At 37.6% G+C, this 15,779-nt stretch overlaps 1 protein-coding gene across 1 annotated transcript; it reads right to left on the bottom strand.

Annotated features, from left to right (window-relative positions):
• Positions 1 to 648: 648 nt before the first annotated feature.
• rcor3 (REST corepressor 3) lies at positions 649 to 12,317 on the bottom strand. The gene is given in 13 exon segments (XM_059330494.1): positions 649 to 3,569; positions 3,571 to 3,834; positions 4,930 to 5,174; positions 5,869 to 5,926; positions 6,704 to 6,781; positions 7,778 to 7,993; positions 8,577 to 8,655; positions 9,289 to 9,413; positions 10,037 to 10,198; positions 10,750 to 10,802; positions 10,900 to 10,977; positions 11,684 to 11,740; positions 11,844 to 12,317. Coding segments are annotated over 13 exon segments (1,659 nt in total). The 5' UTR covers positions 11,968 to 12,317; the 3' UTR covers positions 649 to 3,449.
• Positions 12,318 to 15,779: the final 3,462 nt, after the last annotated feature.

Consider the following 15,779-nt stretch of genomic DNA (forward strand, 5'->3'; position numbering starts at 1 on the left):
TTATATGCTATTTATTATCAATTTTTGTATTAATATTTTTTTCATTATATTTTTTAAAATTGTATTATATTAAGTAATATGGTATATATTCTATATATAATCACTATTTGTCTTCAATATATATTTAATAATAATAATAATAATAATAATAATCCATTAAATAACTATTAAAAAAAAAAATATATATATATAAATATATACATATATATATATATATATATATATATACACACACACACACACACACACACACACATATATATATATATATATATATATATATATATAGTTATTATTAAATGTTTCATGAATTTTTTAAATTGTATTATATTAAGTAATATGGTATATATTTTATCACTATTTTCTTCAATATATATGTAATAATAATAACTATTAAATTTTTTCCTGAAAAAAGTATTTACTGGATCTGTTTTAAATAATATGGCTAATTATATTGAATGATCACCAATAATAACGTTTGGTGTGTATTTTAGGCACAATTTATATGTAAAATATTAATTAAATGATTCCCACCCACCAATTATTGGCTGTCTTCAGCTTGTGATTCACACGTTCATGTTGAATTAACATAAAATAAATCATTAAAATTAGCAGTTTTTTTGGTGCTAATTCTATAAATACTTATACTTACTGTTGCACATAGTATTTATTTTCTGTAATACATGGGATTTCAACATTAAAAATGTATATTTTTTATCTGTCCCTATGATCTGGTCAACTCTGTTATCTCTGTTATAAAACCACATAAAAAACCCTACAGCAGTCAAATAAAAACATGTGACCTGCACCCAGTGATGTCACTTCCTCTTGCAGAAAATATTTGGAGGGAACTATGGAATGTTAAACTTTCTCTCTCATTAATTTGTACAAAATGTTGAGAATACACCAACAGTAGATTAATTATATGTCAAATCTGTTACTAGGATATTTCTTTTTTTTTTTCTTTTTAAAAACAATTATATGATGAAAATTCATAAAAGTATGGTTTTATTCATGAGATGTGGTATCTGGTTTTAAGCTAGCACGTGGAGTTAAAGCACAAAATGGTGGAAAATGTCAACTCTGTTATCGTCAACTCTGTTACATGTTTCAAAATTTTAATGATAACAGAGTTACTGTTTTTGGCCTTTTACGCATAGTTTGTCAACTCTGTTTCACACAGTTTTTAAAAAAAAAATTCTAATTAAATATGTTTTATTGTTGACAAATTAACCAGAAGCTGTGTCATAACTAACATTCTCACTATACATGAAATTTCAAAGCATTTCATTCATTTTTGGAGCAATATTTAGAGAAAATCCAAACTGTCTTGGCAACTTTCCAATTAAATGTGTCAATGTTTTTACTATACTATACATATTTACCCTAATTTGTCTGCAACAGAGTTGACTGATTTTACTGTTACTACGATGATTTTCAGATTAAATATTTTAAATCTTACACGCGTAAGCTTGGCAAATGCTGGAAGTGTTACATTTAAAGTATTCTCTATGGGAATGAAAAAGGTTTTATGGAAATAATAAAATAAAATTCTTATTTTGTCTAAACTTCAAATGTACCCGCAATTCTGAAATGGGCCATATATACATACATACATTTAACAATAAAACTATTGTTACAAAATTCGTCACAAAGGTGGACAAATAAAATAAATAAATACAAACAATAAAATACAATACAAATAAAAAGGTTCAAATTAAAATATACAATAAGAAATTAAGTAGACATTCATAATGTTTATGTTTACAAGGATTTCAACACTTTCTTTTCTTTAAAATCATATTGCACAGATGTTTATATTTTGTTCTGATTCTGAGAGAAGAAGAAGAAGAAGAGAACAGCTGGAGGTATAAATGCAGGTTTAATGACACGATGCATGTTTGTCCAAAAAGCATTAAGAGCACTTTCACATTGATTCTGTCTGCCTGACTCCATGTCCAGCCTGCTAGCACCAGGAACAACAAGAGGAATAAATAATGACACATTTCTTCAGCTTTAGTGTTTTAAAGATCAAACGTTAGTGACAGGTTGCTGACAGCTAATTGGATGGACAGACAGTAAACTGGACCAATAACACCACCTGAACTCACGGCCGATCCATAACATACGCCAAGGATACCATATATCCCTTTAATTTATTTGTTTTTTATGATTGATGAGTTTTTAAGAGCCTGAAACACACACACAAAAAAAACAAATAACACTTAAAGTTCACAAATTTAAATCTTCTTTAAGGTTTAAACTGCTTTCATGTTATTTGGCCAATTTTGTGGGTTTTTACACATTAATTCATATGAACTTAAATTAAGTGATTTAATGTGAATAAACGGATCTAAAGGTGCTGAAATAACTCCAACATGATGCTGATGTGGAAACAGTCTGAATTGATGCTTTGTCAAGTGTGAAGAACCCAAGAACACTGCTGTTAAAACGATGGCTTTCTGAATGGAGTCTGGTGCAGCAGAGTTAAAAATCAAAGGATGTAATTTGTTAGGGAGTTTTTTTATGCTTTGTTTAAAAGTTTAAGGAGTTTTTAAAGCGGCTGAAACACAAAAGAAATTACACAAGAAGTTACCTGAAAAAGATAATTTAAGGTTTAAATTAAGGGACACTCTCTGCAATAACACTGCTGTTAAAATGATGCTTTTTTTAAACAGGGTTTCTTTTAGTTGGAGAAACTCAACACTGGAAAGCTTTTCTGACTCAGCGTCGCTCAAATTACTCACTGCAGTTTAAAAATTTTCAACGAGAGTAAAGATGTGAATGTCACGTATTAGGTTGGGGAGTTCGCCCGAGTGTCTCGCTTCGCCTCGCGCCTCACTTCGCTCTGACTATAACATCATTTTACCAGGAGTGAAGCTAAACATGTTCAGTTTGTCCTGAGGGTGTGCAGCCAATACTTATTGAGATAAGTTGTTTTAGAACAAAATAGGTGTGTGTTGAATCAACGGACAAAACAAAAGTCAGCAGCAGAGACTCTGAAACGCTGGAGGAAGGTGGAGGATCAAGACACAAATCATTTTGTTAAGATATTTAGTTTCTACTCGACTGTAGATGAATCTGACGTGTTTGTTTGTCCAGCTGGGACGGAGAAAAAGAAGGGACCCAGGGTCGATCCCTGCGGGACGCCACAAGAGTCTCCACTTTCAATGTTCTGCTCACTTCCTGTGTCAGGTTGGTGAACAGAGCGACAGACTTGTAGTCTGATCTCTTTGATTTTAGAACCAGGTGTCCATCAGCCAGCAGGTGAGTCCTGTAGAAGACGAACCGAAAAAGACTGCTCACCAAATCATACAAAAACTCACAACGCGTCACCTTCACAATGACACTGATCAGAAGTATCGCTGTTGTTGTTTTGAAGAATAAAGTCGCTCATATTTCCCACAGGACCTGAACACAGCAGCTTCAGGAGCTCCGTCTGAAGTTCGTCAGTGGAGCGAGGAAGATGAGGCCTCTGATTGGTGCGCGGCAAGGCCGGGGGGCTGCTGGGCGGAGCTTGGCCCAGACCCCCCGGGGTTGCTGCTGCCGATGGTCATGGGGGCGGGGGGGGCGGGGGTTGAGGCGGGGGGGCAGGGGGTTGGAGGGGCGGATGAGCGGCGGGGGCTGCTGCAGGGTGGGACGGGGCTGCAGGAAGCGGGCCTGTTGTTGCAGCGGTGGCGGCTGGCGGTGCAGCGAGGGCGTGGCCGGGAGGGAGGGCCGCAGCAGGGGGGGCGGCTGGTGCAGCGAGGAGGCAGCGCTGCTGGACGTCACCGGGACCTGAGCCGAGGAGGACGAGGAGGCGGCTGGAGACGCACCTGAGGAGGTCACCTGACCCTGCAGAGGGGAGAGGGCGGAGCCACAATTACCTCAGTTAGAGAGACCGCCAATATGACAAAAACATTTAAAAACATTAAATTCTGCTTCTCACTTCAGTGTGGAGCCATTACTGATTCTGCTGAGGCTTTTTAAATATATTTTTACATCTTTTTTGTGTCTTTTTGGTAACTTTGTGTATCTTTTGGTAATTTTGTGTCTTTATTGGTAATTTATGTGTCTTTTTGGTAATTTTGTCTCTTTTGGTAATTTTGTGTCTTTATTGGTAATTTATGTGTCTTTTTTGGTAATTTTGTCTCTTTTGGTAATTTTGTCTTTTTTTGGTAATTTTGTCTTTTTTTGGTAATTTAGATGTTTCTTGATATTTTTACATATATTTTCTGTTTTTGTGTCTTTTTTTTGGTAATTTTGTGTCTTTTTTGGTAATTTTGTGCCTCTTTTGGTACATTTGTGGGTTTTTTTTGGTAATTTTGTGTTTTTTGGGAAGTTTTGTTTATCTTTTGGTAATTTCCGTGTTTTTAGTTATTTTTTGTCTTTTTAGTCATTTTGTGTCTCTTTTGGTAATTTTGTGTCTTTTTGATAATTTTGTGTCTTTTTGGTAATTTTGTGTCTTTTTGGTAATTTTGTGTCATTTGGTAACTTTGTCCTTTTATTGTAATTTTGTGTCTTTCTTTTTTCTGTTTTGTGTGTCTTTTTTGGTAATTTTATACCTCTTTTGATAATTTTGTGTGTTTTTTGGGTAATTTTGTTTCTCTTTTGGTAATTTTGTGACTTTTTTAGTAAATTTGTGTCTATTTTTGGTAATTTTGTGTCTTTTCTGTAATTTTGTGCCTCTTTTGGTAATTTTGTATTTTTTTGAGTAATTTTGTTTCTCTTTTGATAAGTTTGTGTCATTTTTGGTAAATTTGTGTTTTTATTGGTAGTTTGTTGTCTTTTTTGGTAATTTTGTGTTTGTCTTGATATTTTTACATCTTTTCTTTTTGTGTGTCTTTTTTTTGGTAAATTTGTGTCTTTTTTTATTTTATATCTTTTTTTTGTGAAAAAAAAAAGAGGTGAAAGCAAAATGCATGAGGGCACGTAAAGGTTGGGCCTCACCTCCTCGTCCTCCTCGTCCGTGCTCTTGCCGGACGGCGTGGTGGAGCTGGTCTTCCCCTCCTCTCCAGAGGTGGCACTGTCCCCGTTGGGGGCCGGCGTCCCCTGCTCCGCCTCCCACTCCTGCAGCACCTCGTCCAGGTTGAAGCGCCGCCGGTAGTTCACGAAGAAGTTCTTCACCTGGCCCACCGTCTTGTTCCCGATGACGTCGGCGATGGCCTGGAAGTCTTTCCCGTATTTCCTCACACCTGAGGAGCAAGAGACAGGGAGTGTGTTCAGCCTGCAGTGTGTCAAACCCCCAGCAGGGGTCTCCAGCCTCCGGTCCTCTCTATCTCCACACAAACTGAGACGACTTCTCTCCTCATTTATTATCTCAGAAAACATTCTTGTCACATTCTGTGTCATTCTGGTCACATTCTGGTCTCTGGTCTCACATTTCTGGTCTTAAGTACATTTTTTTTGGTAATTTTTGGTAATTTTGTGTATTTTTATTTTGTAATTCTGTGTATGTTTTTTGGTATTTCTTTATCTTTTACTATAGAAAGTGAGCAGCGACTCTTCAGTCCAACCGAACGCTGAACAACATTTTTAAATGAAATGTTGAAATAAACTGTGATTAAGTGAAAACACGGTGAAAGGCTCAAAGTTGTGTTTAGATGTCCACGTTGCCGTGCATATGCATTGTTCTGCTTCTATCCTGAAGATCACATCTGCTTCATCATCTGTTTCCTTCTGAATGGGACCATTAATTACACACTAACATCAGATTGTCTTTAGAAGACTACTAGAGACTAGAGACTGAGACCAGAGAGAAGTCGTCTCAGTTTTTGTTGAGACAGAGAGGACCGGACGCTGAAGACCCCTGCTGGAGGTTTCACTTCCTGCTACATTTATTATTAATATTCACTGTTTGACTGTTTTAAAGCTCCGACAGCTTCTCACCTTGAACAGCGAGCAGCTGCTCATCAGTCGTCCAACGGGCGTTCACCTTCTGGTTACTCTGGAGGAGGAGGAGGAAGAGCAGGAGGGAAGGAGAGGAGAGGAGAGGAGAGGAGAGGAGAGGAGAGGAGAGGAGGAGGTAGGTAATTACAACAACACAAAAATTGATTCATGAGTTAAACATTCCTTTAGTAAAATGTAGTTCAAGTAATCTGTTTGATGAGATTTATCATTTACTTTGTAAAAACAGTGAAAATAGTCATAAACAGAATCAGGCCACAGAATCAGGACAAACCTCCACTATAATAATAATAATAATAATGATAATAATAATAACAATAACAACAAAAATAGTAATAACCATAATCAAAAATAAAATAATTATGTTTTTTCTGCATACAAAAAGAAGAACCAAGTTTTTGGTTGAAGTTATATATTTTACATAAATGCTGGGGGTGGGGGGTTTTGTACGCAGATTATTGGATTTATTATCTATTTTTTTTAAAGTATTATTTCATTTTTTAATTACTTATTATTATTATTATTTATTTATTTTTATAACCATTATTATTATATTTTATGTATTTTTAAATAATTTTAAAATTAAAATTAAATAAACCATTAAAACGGATAATTACTTTTTTCACATATATTAACCATAAAATAAAGATAATTTACAATAAAAGTTAACATTTAATCTAAAAAAGAATTGGCTAAAATACAGAAAAAAAAATCTGGCAGCATATTTACTGAATACTATCTGTATTTCTGAATAAATTATCTGTAAAATAACTTCCGATTGTTTCTGTTATCTGACGGTGTGTTTGTTTGTGTTTACCTCCGGCAGCCTGAACGGGTCGAGCCCCGCCTCCAGCGCCGCCTTCAGCCCGCTGTTCATCTGTTTGGCGTTCTGCACCTGAAAAACACAAACACAAACACACTGAATCTCTCCGAGCGCCAACAAACGCTGACGTCCAGTAATCAGATTACTTCACTGCAGTAAAAGTATCAAAATGTAACTAAAAGTAACTAAAACTCAACATTTAGAACCCAAAAAACATCAAGTCTGATTTATAAAATGATGTTTATTTTAAATCTGAAAAATGATTATTGTTGGTTCCAAATCTAATGAGGAGAACATCTAGTTATTTTTTCTGATCTCAGTTTGACTTGACTCTCATCATCAAAAACAAACTGAAGCACAACTTTTGATGAAATTTAATTTAAAGTTAAAAGTGATTTAAAGTTTTATTTCCTATTAAAAACTTTTTCGATTTTTAATTCATATTTATTTAACTTGAAATAAAACTTTTCCATTTCCATCTAAACCGCATCAGGCTCAACAGAGCAGACCCCTTTCAAAATAAAACACAATTCAAGTTCACGCAGCCTAAAACTATTTCACATCAACATTTCGTCTTGACCGGGGGCACCAGATCAGCAATCAATCAATACTTAAATCAATCAATCAATCAATCAATCAATCAATCAATCAATCAATCAATCAATCAATCAATCAAAGGGTCGATGACAAGAGACTGATTGTTGAAGTGGAACATCATACAATCATTTGTGACATAACACATTCTTTACAGGATAGATGGTCAGATCAACAGATCTTCCACGTCGGGAAGCAAAGTAGCTGTTTGTTGTTGTTGTTTCCTTTATAGACACAGTCTCCCGTACGTTCAGGATTATAGCGTGTTCTCGTTATGTCGCGTGTATACGGCTGGCTTGCTATGCTGCCGTTACGCGCCCAGTGGGGATTGACACCAGGCAGAGGACGAAACAAAACCGTGGTTTGTTTTGTGGTTTGTTTTGTTTTGTGGTTTCTACATTTGTTTCTGGATGTTAAATGTGGATCAAAGGAAATGATTTACAACACTGAATCCAGGATTTTTCCTTCTCTCACCTGTCTCTTGAGGGACACCAGCTCCATGTCCAGCTGGCGGAGGAGGGTGTTGGCGGCGGAGGCGCTGCAGGACACGGCCACCACGTCCTCCTGGGTCAGGTACATGCCTTTGGGGGGGCGGCATCGTGAGCGCTGGTGGTGTCGGTGCTGCAGGGTCTGGTGCTCCCGCCGGCCCAGAGCCACCTTAGAGCCCGGCGCCACCGGCTCCACCGGGTTCTACAGGACGAGACAAAGAGGACCGTTATACATTTACCAGGAAAAAATTAGTAAACAGGGAAATAACATAAATTTACGCACGTTTTGTAATACAAATTTTAGAGAAAAACCCCCACAAATTTACGTGAGAAAAATTACATATTTACGGGAAAAATGCCATAAATATTCAAGAAAAAAAAAAATCTATGAGAAAAAGATCACAAATTTTAGAGAAAATATCACTCATTTTCAAGAAAAAAACAACTAAAAATTACGCGATGAAAATCACAAATTTTAGAGAAAAAAAATCATAAATTAATGTGAAAAAATTACAAATTTACAAAAAATATCACAAATTTTCAAGGAAAAAAATTACATATTCATGAGAAAAATAACACAAATTTTCGAGGAAATATTACAAATTTACTTGAAAAAATTACATATGTAGGCGGGAAAAAAAAATCACAAAATTTACGAGAAAAAAATCAATTTCCAAAAAACTATTTGTTGATTATTAATCTCCTATTTTAGAATCTAATGCATAAAAGTAAAGATGAAATAATAATAATAATAATAATGATGAAAATCTCAGGTGTCTGCATGCCTCTTTCTTGGTTTCCTTGTTCGGGTCGTAGTCACTGTCGTTCGCTTCGATCGGATTGGCCTCTTCCATCTCCTCATCGCTAAGGCAACGGGCAAGAGACAACATGTGATGATTACATAATGACCAGAAACGTGATGTCACACCACAGAAGAAGAACAAACTCAATGTCAGAACACGAATTCACCCCAACAGACATTTCACTCTGTGTCCTTAAAACCTCTATAAATGTCTAAAAATCCATATAATCTATATAAATAAGTCCTGCAGAACAACTCACACACAAGTCCGCATGAGCTCCTGCTGTCAGATAACCTATAAGTCCTGCAGCTCTATGGAATCAGCACAATCAGAACAACTCAAACATGTTATGTCAGAATAACACAGAGTGACAGGAATCAGAAACAAGTTGAATTTCTCTGATAAATTATTTGACAAATTGTAGTAAAACAGAATCTATATAATCAACATTTCTCCAGCATCTCTTCTCCTCTCCCCTCTGCTCTGTGTAAAGCCTCAGGTTTTGATTAATTTACACTGTTTTAAACTCAGATTTCTGTATTTTTCGTCACACTTGATTTGTTCCAGGACCATCAGTTTGTTGCTGATAAACCTCACTGTGCTGATTATTTCAAAGATGTCGACAGGCTGCCGGGCCGGAGTGTTTCATGTCATTTGGTCATTTGGTCGCTTGGCGGTGGAGGCGAGGCCGTACCTGTCGTCCTGATTGCTCCTGTTGGCCAGCTTGCGAGCCTGTCGGTCCATCAGACTGGTTCTGGAGCGAGTCTTCTTCCAGGAGTAGTAGTACTTCACCAGGCTGGAGATGGATTTGTCCGGTAACTTAAAGAAGCACGACAACATGCAGCACGTGAAAAGTTTATCTGTGAAAAAACTCTCAGATAACCGAAGCAGAGAAGTCAGCTGATATTACATCAAACCAGTCAAGTGGTGTGTTAAACCCAAAGTGATAAACTCTACTCCCCTGGCTCCTCCCCCTGACTGTCTGCTACTCCCCTGGCTCCTCCCCCTGACTGTCTGCTCCTCCCCTGGCTCCTCCCCCTGCCTGTCTGCTACTCCCCTGGCTCCTCCCCCTGACTGTCTGCTCCTCCCCTGGCTCCTCCCCATGGCTGTCTGCTCCTCCCCCTGACTGTCTGCTCCTCCTGGTGGCTGTCTGCTCCTCCCCCTGGCTCCTCCCCCTGGCTCGTCCCTTTGACTGTCTGCTCCTGCCCCTGGCTGTTTGCTCCTCCCCCTGACTGTCTGCTCCTCCCCCTGGCTGTTTGCTCCTCCCCCTGATTGTTTTCTCCTCCCCGTGGCTGTCTGCTCCTCCCCTTGACTGCCTGCTCCTCCCCCTGACTGTCTGCTCCTCCCCCTGGCTGTTTGCTCCTCCCCCTGATTGTTTTCTCCTCCCCGTGGCTGTCTGCTCCTCCCCTGGCTCCTCCGCCCAGTGGGCGTGGCCTGTTTACCATCTGCTGGATGCGGTGGAAGCTCTTGCCGTGGAAGCTGAAGGCCTGCTCAAACAGCACCTTGTCCTCCACTGTCCACTCATCGGGGAACGGGGTGAAGTTGGGCAGGTCAGCCAGAGACTTCTCGATGTTGTGTTTGTGCCAGAAGAGCATGCCGAGTGCCTGCACACACACACACACACACACACACACACACACACACACACACACACACAGACAGACAGGAGTGTAAGTATTTAAAGTTCCCCATCGAGGAAACTTCATCAACTGAAGTACTTTGTGAGTTACTCGTTGTGTTTCCATCGACACATTTCATCCTCATGAGTAAAGCTCGATGAAAACACCAAACTATGATTAAACTTTCAAAAAGTTTTTTTCCGCTGGCTTGAGGTGTTTTTGTCTTTTTATAAAAGCAGTTAATGCTCTCAACAGGAGAATAAGTACTGAAGTTATTCTTCATCATGTACAATATGTAGAGAAAACTGGATTTACAACATTCAGGTCACTTGGAAAAGAGTTTAGACATAAAATATATTTAAATTATCAAAGAAATTAAACTTTTTTCTGATTTCTGTCATTCTAACTGTGTTATTCTGCACAAAGACATGTTTGAGTTGTTATGATTGTGCTGATTCCATAGAGCTGCAGGACTTATAGGTTATCTGACAGCAGGAGCTCATGTGGACTCGTGTGTGAGTTGTGGAGGTTCTCACCTGCTCCACGTTGTATCCGTGTTTCTCTTTGGCCAACGCGATGTATTCGTCAACTGCGGAGGAAAAGACGCCTTTAGTTCAGTGTGCTGGGGGTGGGGGTGGGGGGTGTAGAGGGGGGTGGGGGGGGGGTGGGGGGGGGGGGGGACTTACGTTTGGAGTCGACAATGCTGTGATACGGGGACCAGACCAGCATCCCTCCGCTGTCCTTATCTGAGTACTTGGTGGAACCTGAAAGAACATCACAGAAAAATCACATTTTAATTTTTACTTTATTCTTTTGATTTAATACGGAGTGACACAGAAGGTTAACCATTTAAATCCGACAACAAAAACACAAAATATTATGCTTTCATCTGCAGCTTTAACTTAAGATAGTGCTGTAAAAAGTATAAAAAATATTTAATATTAATATTTTTCTCATTCATTTCCTCGAATGAATAAAATCAGTGAAGACATTAAGAAACAGTCAGAGCATTATTATTTATTTATTATTAATATATATATCATATATATGCATTATATATGATTTATATATTTTATTAAAAATGTATATATTAAATTGATTTATTAATTACATATATGATATGTATTATATATAATTTATAATTTCTTATAATTTATAATAGAATTTCTACCATATAAATATTATAAATTATAAATAGTATGTGGAGGGGAAATAAAAGAGAAACAAACATGGAGCTTCATGAATTAGGAATTAAAGAAAGTTGTCAGTGAGGTAGCCTCGGCTCTGTTATTAACCCTTCATTTACAAACACTGAGCTGATAACGTGTTTACTAACACACACACATACACACACACACACACACACAGTGTGTATGTGTGTGTGTGTGTGTGTGTGTGTGTGTGTGTGTGAGTGTACCGAGGCTACCCCCGACCGTCGCTCCGGTACAAACCAGGAAAAGAGAAACTCACCGGGCTCGAACTCGGGGATGTTTGCCTGGTAGTCCGCTCCGACCCGCATGCCCACATCTGGAAAACATTCGCATTTAAAACCTTCTGCTTCAATGTTCGCGTTAAAAAAAACGCGCAAATAGCCGAGCAGCGACAGGAGGCTGTTCGAGGCTATACTCACCGTGTTCGTCGTCGCTGCCGCTCTCGTCAGAGAAATGTCCGTTGGACGCGGCGGACGGACTCTTGGTGCCGTTAGATCGACCTTTCCCCAAATACTCCGAGCCTTTATCCATCATCCCCGGCATCTCTCCGCTCACTCTCGCCGATTTCCAGCCGCTGTGTCAGGACAGAAAATGTCAGCAGGAGCTGGAGGTTTCTGTTTTTTTTTCTGCTGCTGTTCGCTGCCTCGCCGCGGCTCCGGTCGTGTCGCTGTCGCGCTCCTCTCTCCGCTCCCGCCGCCTTAGAAACGGTCCTTTAGTGCCTCAAAAGCGGTCGGGTAACAGCCACGGAGTCTCCTCTTTATTTTTTAAATAGTTTTAAAGTGCAAAAGGATTCCTCTGGCGGAGGTTTCTCCCGTTTTGGACGGTGGCTGAGAGGGTCTATCTGCCGCGGCGGAAGGCTTTTTACGCACCGCCGGGCGGCAGTGCGACTCCAGCTGCTGCGACGCCTGTGGTAGCAGATCCCTCCGCCGACAAAAAATAAATAAAATAAAATTAAAATAAATAGAACATAAAATAAAAAAATGACATTAAACAGCAGCAAAGCTAGTAATAAAATGAATTAAAGCAAAACCGAGTATAAAATGTGTGGAAAATATAGATATCAGGTATAAATCAAGCTGTAAACAACATGATTTTATACGAATAAATGTCTCAATTAATCAACAATGAAGTCTAATGACATTATTACATATATCAAGTGAAACAGGTTGAATGTTGATGATTATTCAGCGTGTTATTTCTATTTTCGCTGCTTGTTTGAGTCAGTATGGCTGCGCTGACAGCTGGTGGCCAGCAGGGGGCGACACCGCACCGCCGTCCGACCGCAAGCTCACCTGCCCCGAGCTGATAATAATAATATAATAATACAGTAAAACACAATAGAGAAAGGTACAATGAGACGAAAGTGCAAAACTCACCTTCTGCTTCATTAAAGAAAGCTGTATATGCTCAATATTTTTTTAAATATCTAAAAGAAAGAACAGAATTTCCAAGAAATGATAAAAAAAAAAAAATTAAAAAAGGCTAAAAAAAAATGCTGACACCCACCCCCCCAAAAACAACAACAACAACAACAACAACAACAACAACAACAACAAACAAACAAACAAAAAAAAACAACAAATAAAAATCAGATAATTCAGTTTAAATAGTTTAAATAGTAAATTCACAAATTCACTTCAGATTAATTTTGGAGATTCTTAACTTACCAAAGCAGTGCAGACAATTTTTATCGAATAAAAACACGTTTAATAGCACAAAATGTAATAATGGGTCAAAATGCACAAAAGGCATTTTATACATTTACTTTTTACATTACGCACAATATGCAATACTTGTAATAATACATCTGTGTTTGTTTTATGACGTGTGTAAAGCCACTTCAGTTTTAAAAGAACGACATTTATTAACTCTTTTCTTAAGTGAAATCAAACCTTCATTTTATATATTATTTGCATTCATATCTTGAATAAATTAAACTAAATAAATATAAAACAACATATTTTATAGTTGTATTATTTAACCATCATGAACATTCATATTTTAAAAAACCCTTCATTTAAATATTATTCGCGTTCATATTTTAAAGAAATCAACTGAAATATATTTTTATATTTTTTCTTCTAAAAATAACATATTTTTTAGAAGTTATATTAATCAACCAACATTAACATTCATATTTAAAAACTATCTAAAGTAAATGTATTTTAATATTTTCTAGTGAAATATTCACTTTTATTTTTATATTATTTACATCCTGAACTAGAAACTAATATTGTTTTCATCTTCAAAAATGCTATATAAATCAGATTTATTCTATATATATAATAATTATATATAAAATTGAAAACAAATAAATAAATAGGAAAACAGATTTAAAAAAACATACATTTGCAATGAAAATATAAGTAAATAAAAAATTGAATCATGAAAAACAAAGAACACATTCCTCACCATTTCACTTCTTTCTGTTTTCTCCACTAATGAAAAAAACAGCAACTAATAGCTTCATGGGAATACATCAACAGTGTTTGTATGTATTGATTGGTTTAGCTGGTTTGGCTGTAGCAGTGAGTAGAATCTTTGCAATGAAACAAACAGACAGGGAACGCTGAAAATACAGATGTGGTTGATAAGATAAAACACACATGCTGGAGGATATTTATGTAATTTAAACACCGTCTTTAAAAAAAATAATTCTCTATACGCCACAAAAATAGACTTGACATGTAAATTAGTGTGGGGGTCTCTGTCAGTGTGGACTGGCACATTTAACAGAATCCTGTTTGTTTTGTGAGAGTGACGTATATAAAAACGGTTTATAGCCACTTTAGAAGGCACTTTCAGTGGCAGTTCTACACAGGGGCCTCCAGGGGCCACTGCCCCTGTGAAGAAGCCCTTGGCCCCTGCTGTGGCCCTTGTGTCAAATTAATAATAAAATGATCAATTCCTAACGATGAACGACGGAACAATTCTTACCTATTTCTTGTTCAAAAAGATCTCATAGTACAAAAAAAAGGAACCCAGAATGTGAACATTGTATCATAGTTTAATTGTGCAATAAAAGCTTGTGTATATTAAAAAAGATCACTCTCACTGTGCTGCACTTTAAAAATAAATAAAAATAATTGTGCACAAAAATGAGAAGTGTCATTGTCGTACAAAAATAATTGTTATAGTTGGTAAGTCTCATTGTTTTAATCAATGTATTTGTATCTCCCAAATATACTTAAATGAGATTTTTAAATAAGCTCAAATAAAGGTTTTGAATGCTTAAATGCTTTTGCCGTTTTTTAATGTGCTCCTCTGATTAAGCACTGGCCCCTGTTTGGCCCCCGCAGTAAAATTGGTCTAGAACCGCCACTGGGCACTTTGTTAAATGTTCTCCATTTATGGACACCTTAGAGGACACCTATTTCTGTTTTCTTTATTAATGGGTACCTTAGAAGGCACTTCATCATGTTTTCTCCCTTCTACAAGGGCACCCCGAAGAACATAGCATCGAGTTTTCTCCAGTTATAGGCACATTAGAGGGCACTTTTCACATTTTCTCCATTCAAGGGCACTTTAGAGGACACTTCCTCACATGTTCACCCGAAGAACATGACATCGAGTTTTTCCAGTTATGGGCAACCTAGATGGCACTATGAAGCATTTTCTCCATTTATTGGACCTTTGCAGGACACTTCTTTACATTTTCTCCCTTCAAGGGCACTTTAGAGGGCACTTCCTCATGTTTTCTCTACTAGAAGGGCACCTTAGATGGCACCTTTGTGTTTTCTCCATTCAAGGGCACCTTAGAGGACACTTCTTTGAGGTTTTCTATTCAAGGGCACCCTTGAAAGCATTTTTTCATGTTTTCTCTTTTAGAAGGGCACCCTGAAGAACATGGCATTGTGTTTTCTCCATTCAAGGGAGTATACCCAGGCTAACCTTCGAGGGCACTTTTTCCATATTTTCTCAATTCAAAGGCACCTTAGCGGGCTCTTCTTTACATTTTCTCCATTCAAGGGCACCCTTGAAGGCACTTCATATTTTCTCTATTAGAAGGGCATGAAGAAGAACATGGCATTGCATTTTCTCCATTAAAGGGCACCTTAGAGGGTACTTCTTCACATTTTTCCATTCAAAGGCACCTTATAGGGCATTTCTTTGTGTTTTCTCCATTCAAGGGCACCTTAGGGGGCACATCCTCACGTTTTCTCCTTTCAAAGGCTTCTCCATTTAAGGGTACCCAGGGCACTTATTTGCGTTTTCTCCATTTAAGGGTACCTTATATTGCACTTCTTTACATTTTATCCATTTATGGGCACCTCAGAGAGCACTTCTTCACCTTTTTTCTATTGTCTGCAATTCCTCTACTTATGGTAACCTTCAAGGGCACATCATCAGTTTTT

This window comes from Centropristis striata, chromosome 1, assembly GCF_030273125.1.
Source record: "Centropristis striata isolate RG_2023a ecotype Rhode Island chromosome 1, C.striata_1.0, whole genome shotgun sequence".
NCBI lineage: Eukaryota > Metazoa > Chordata > Actinopteri > Perciformes > Serranidae > Centropristis > Centropristis striata.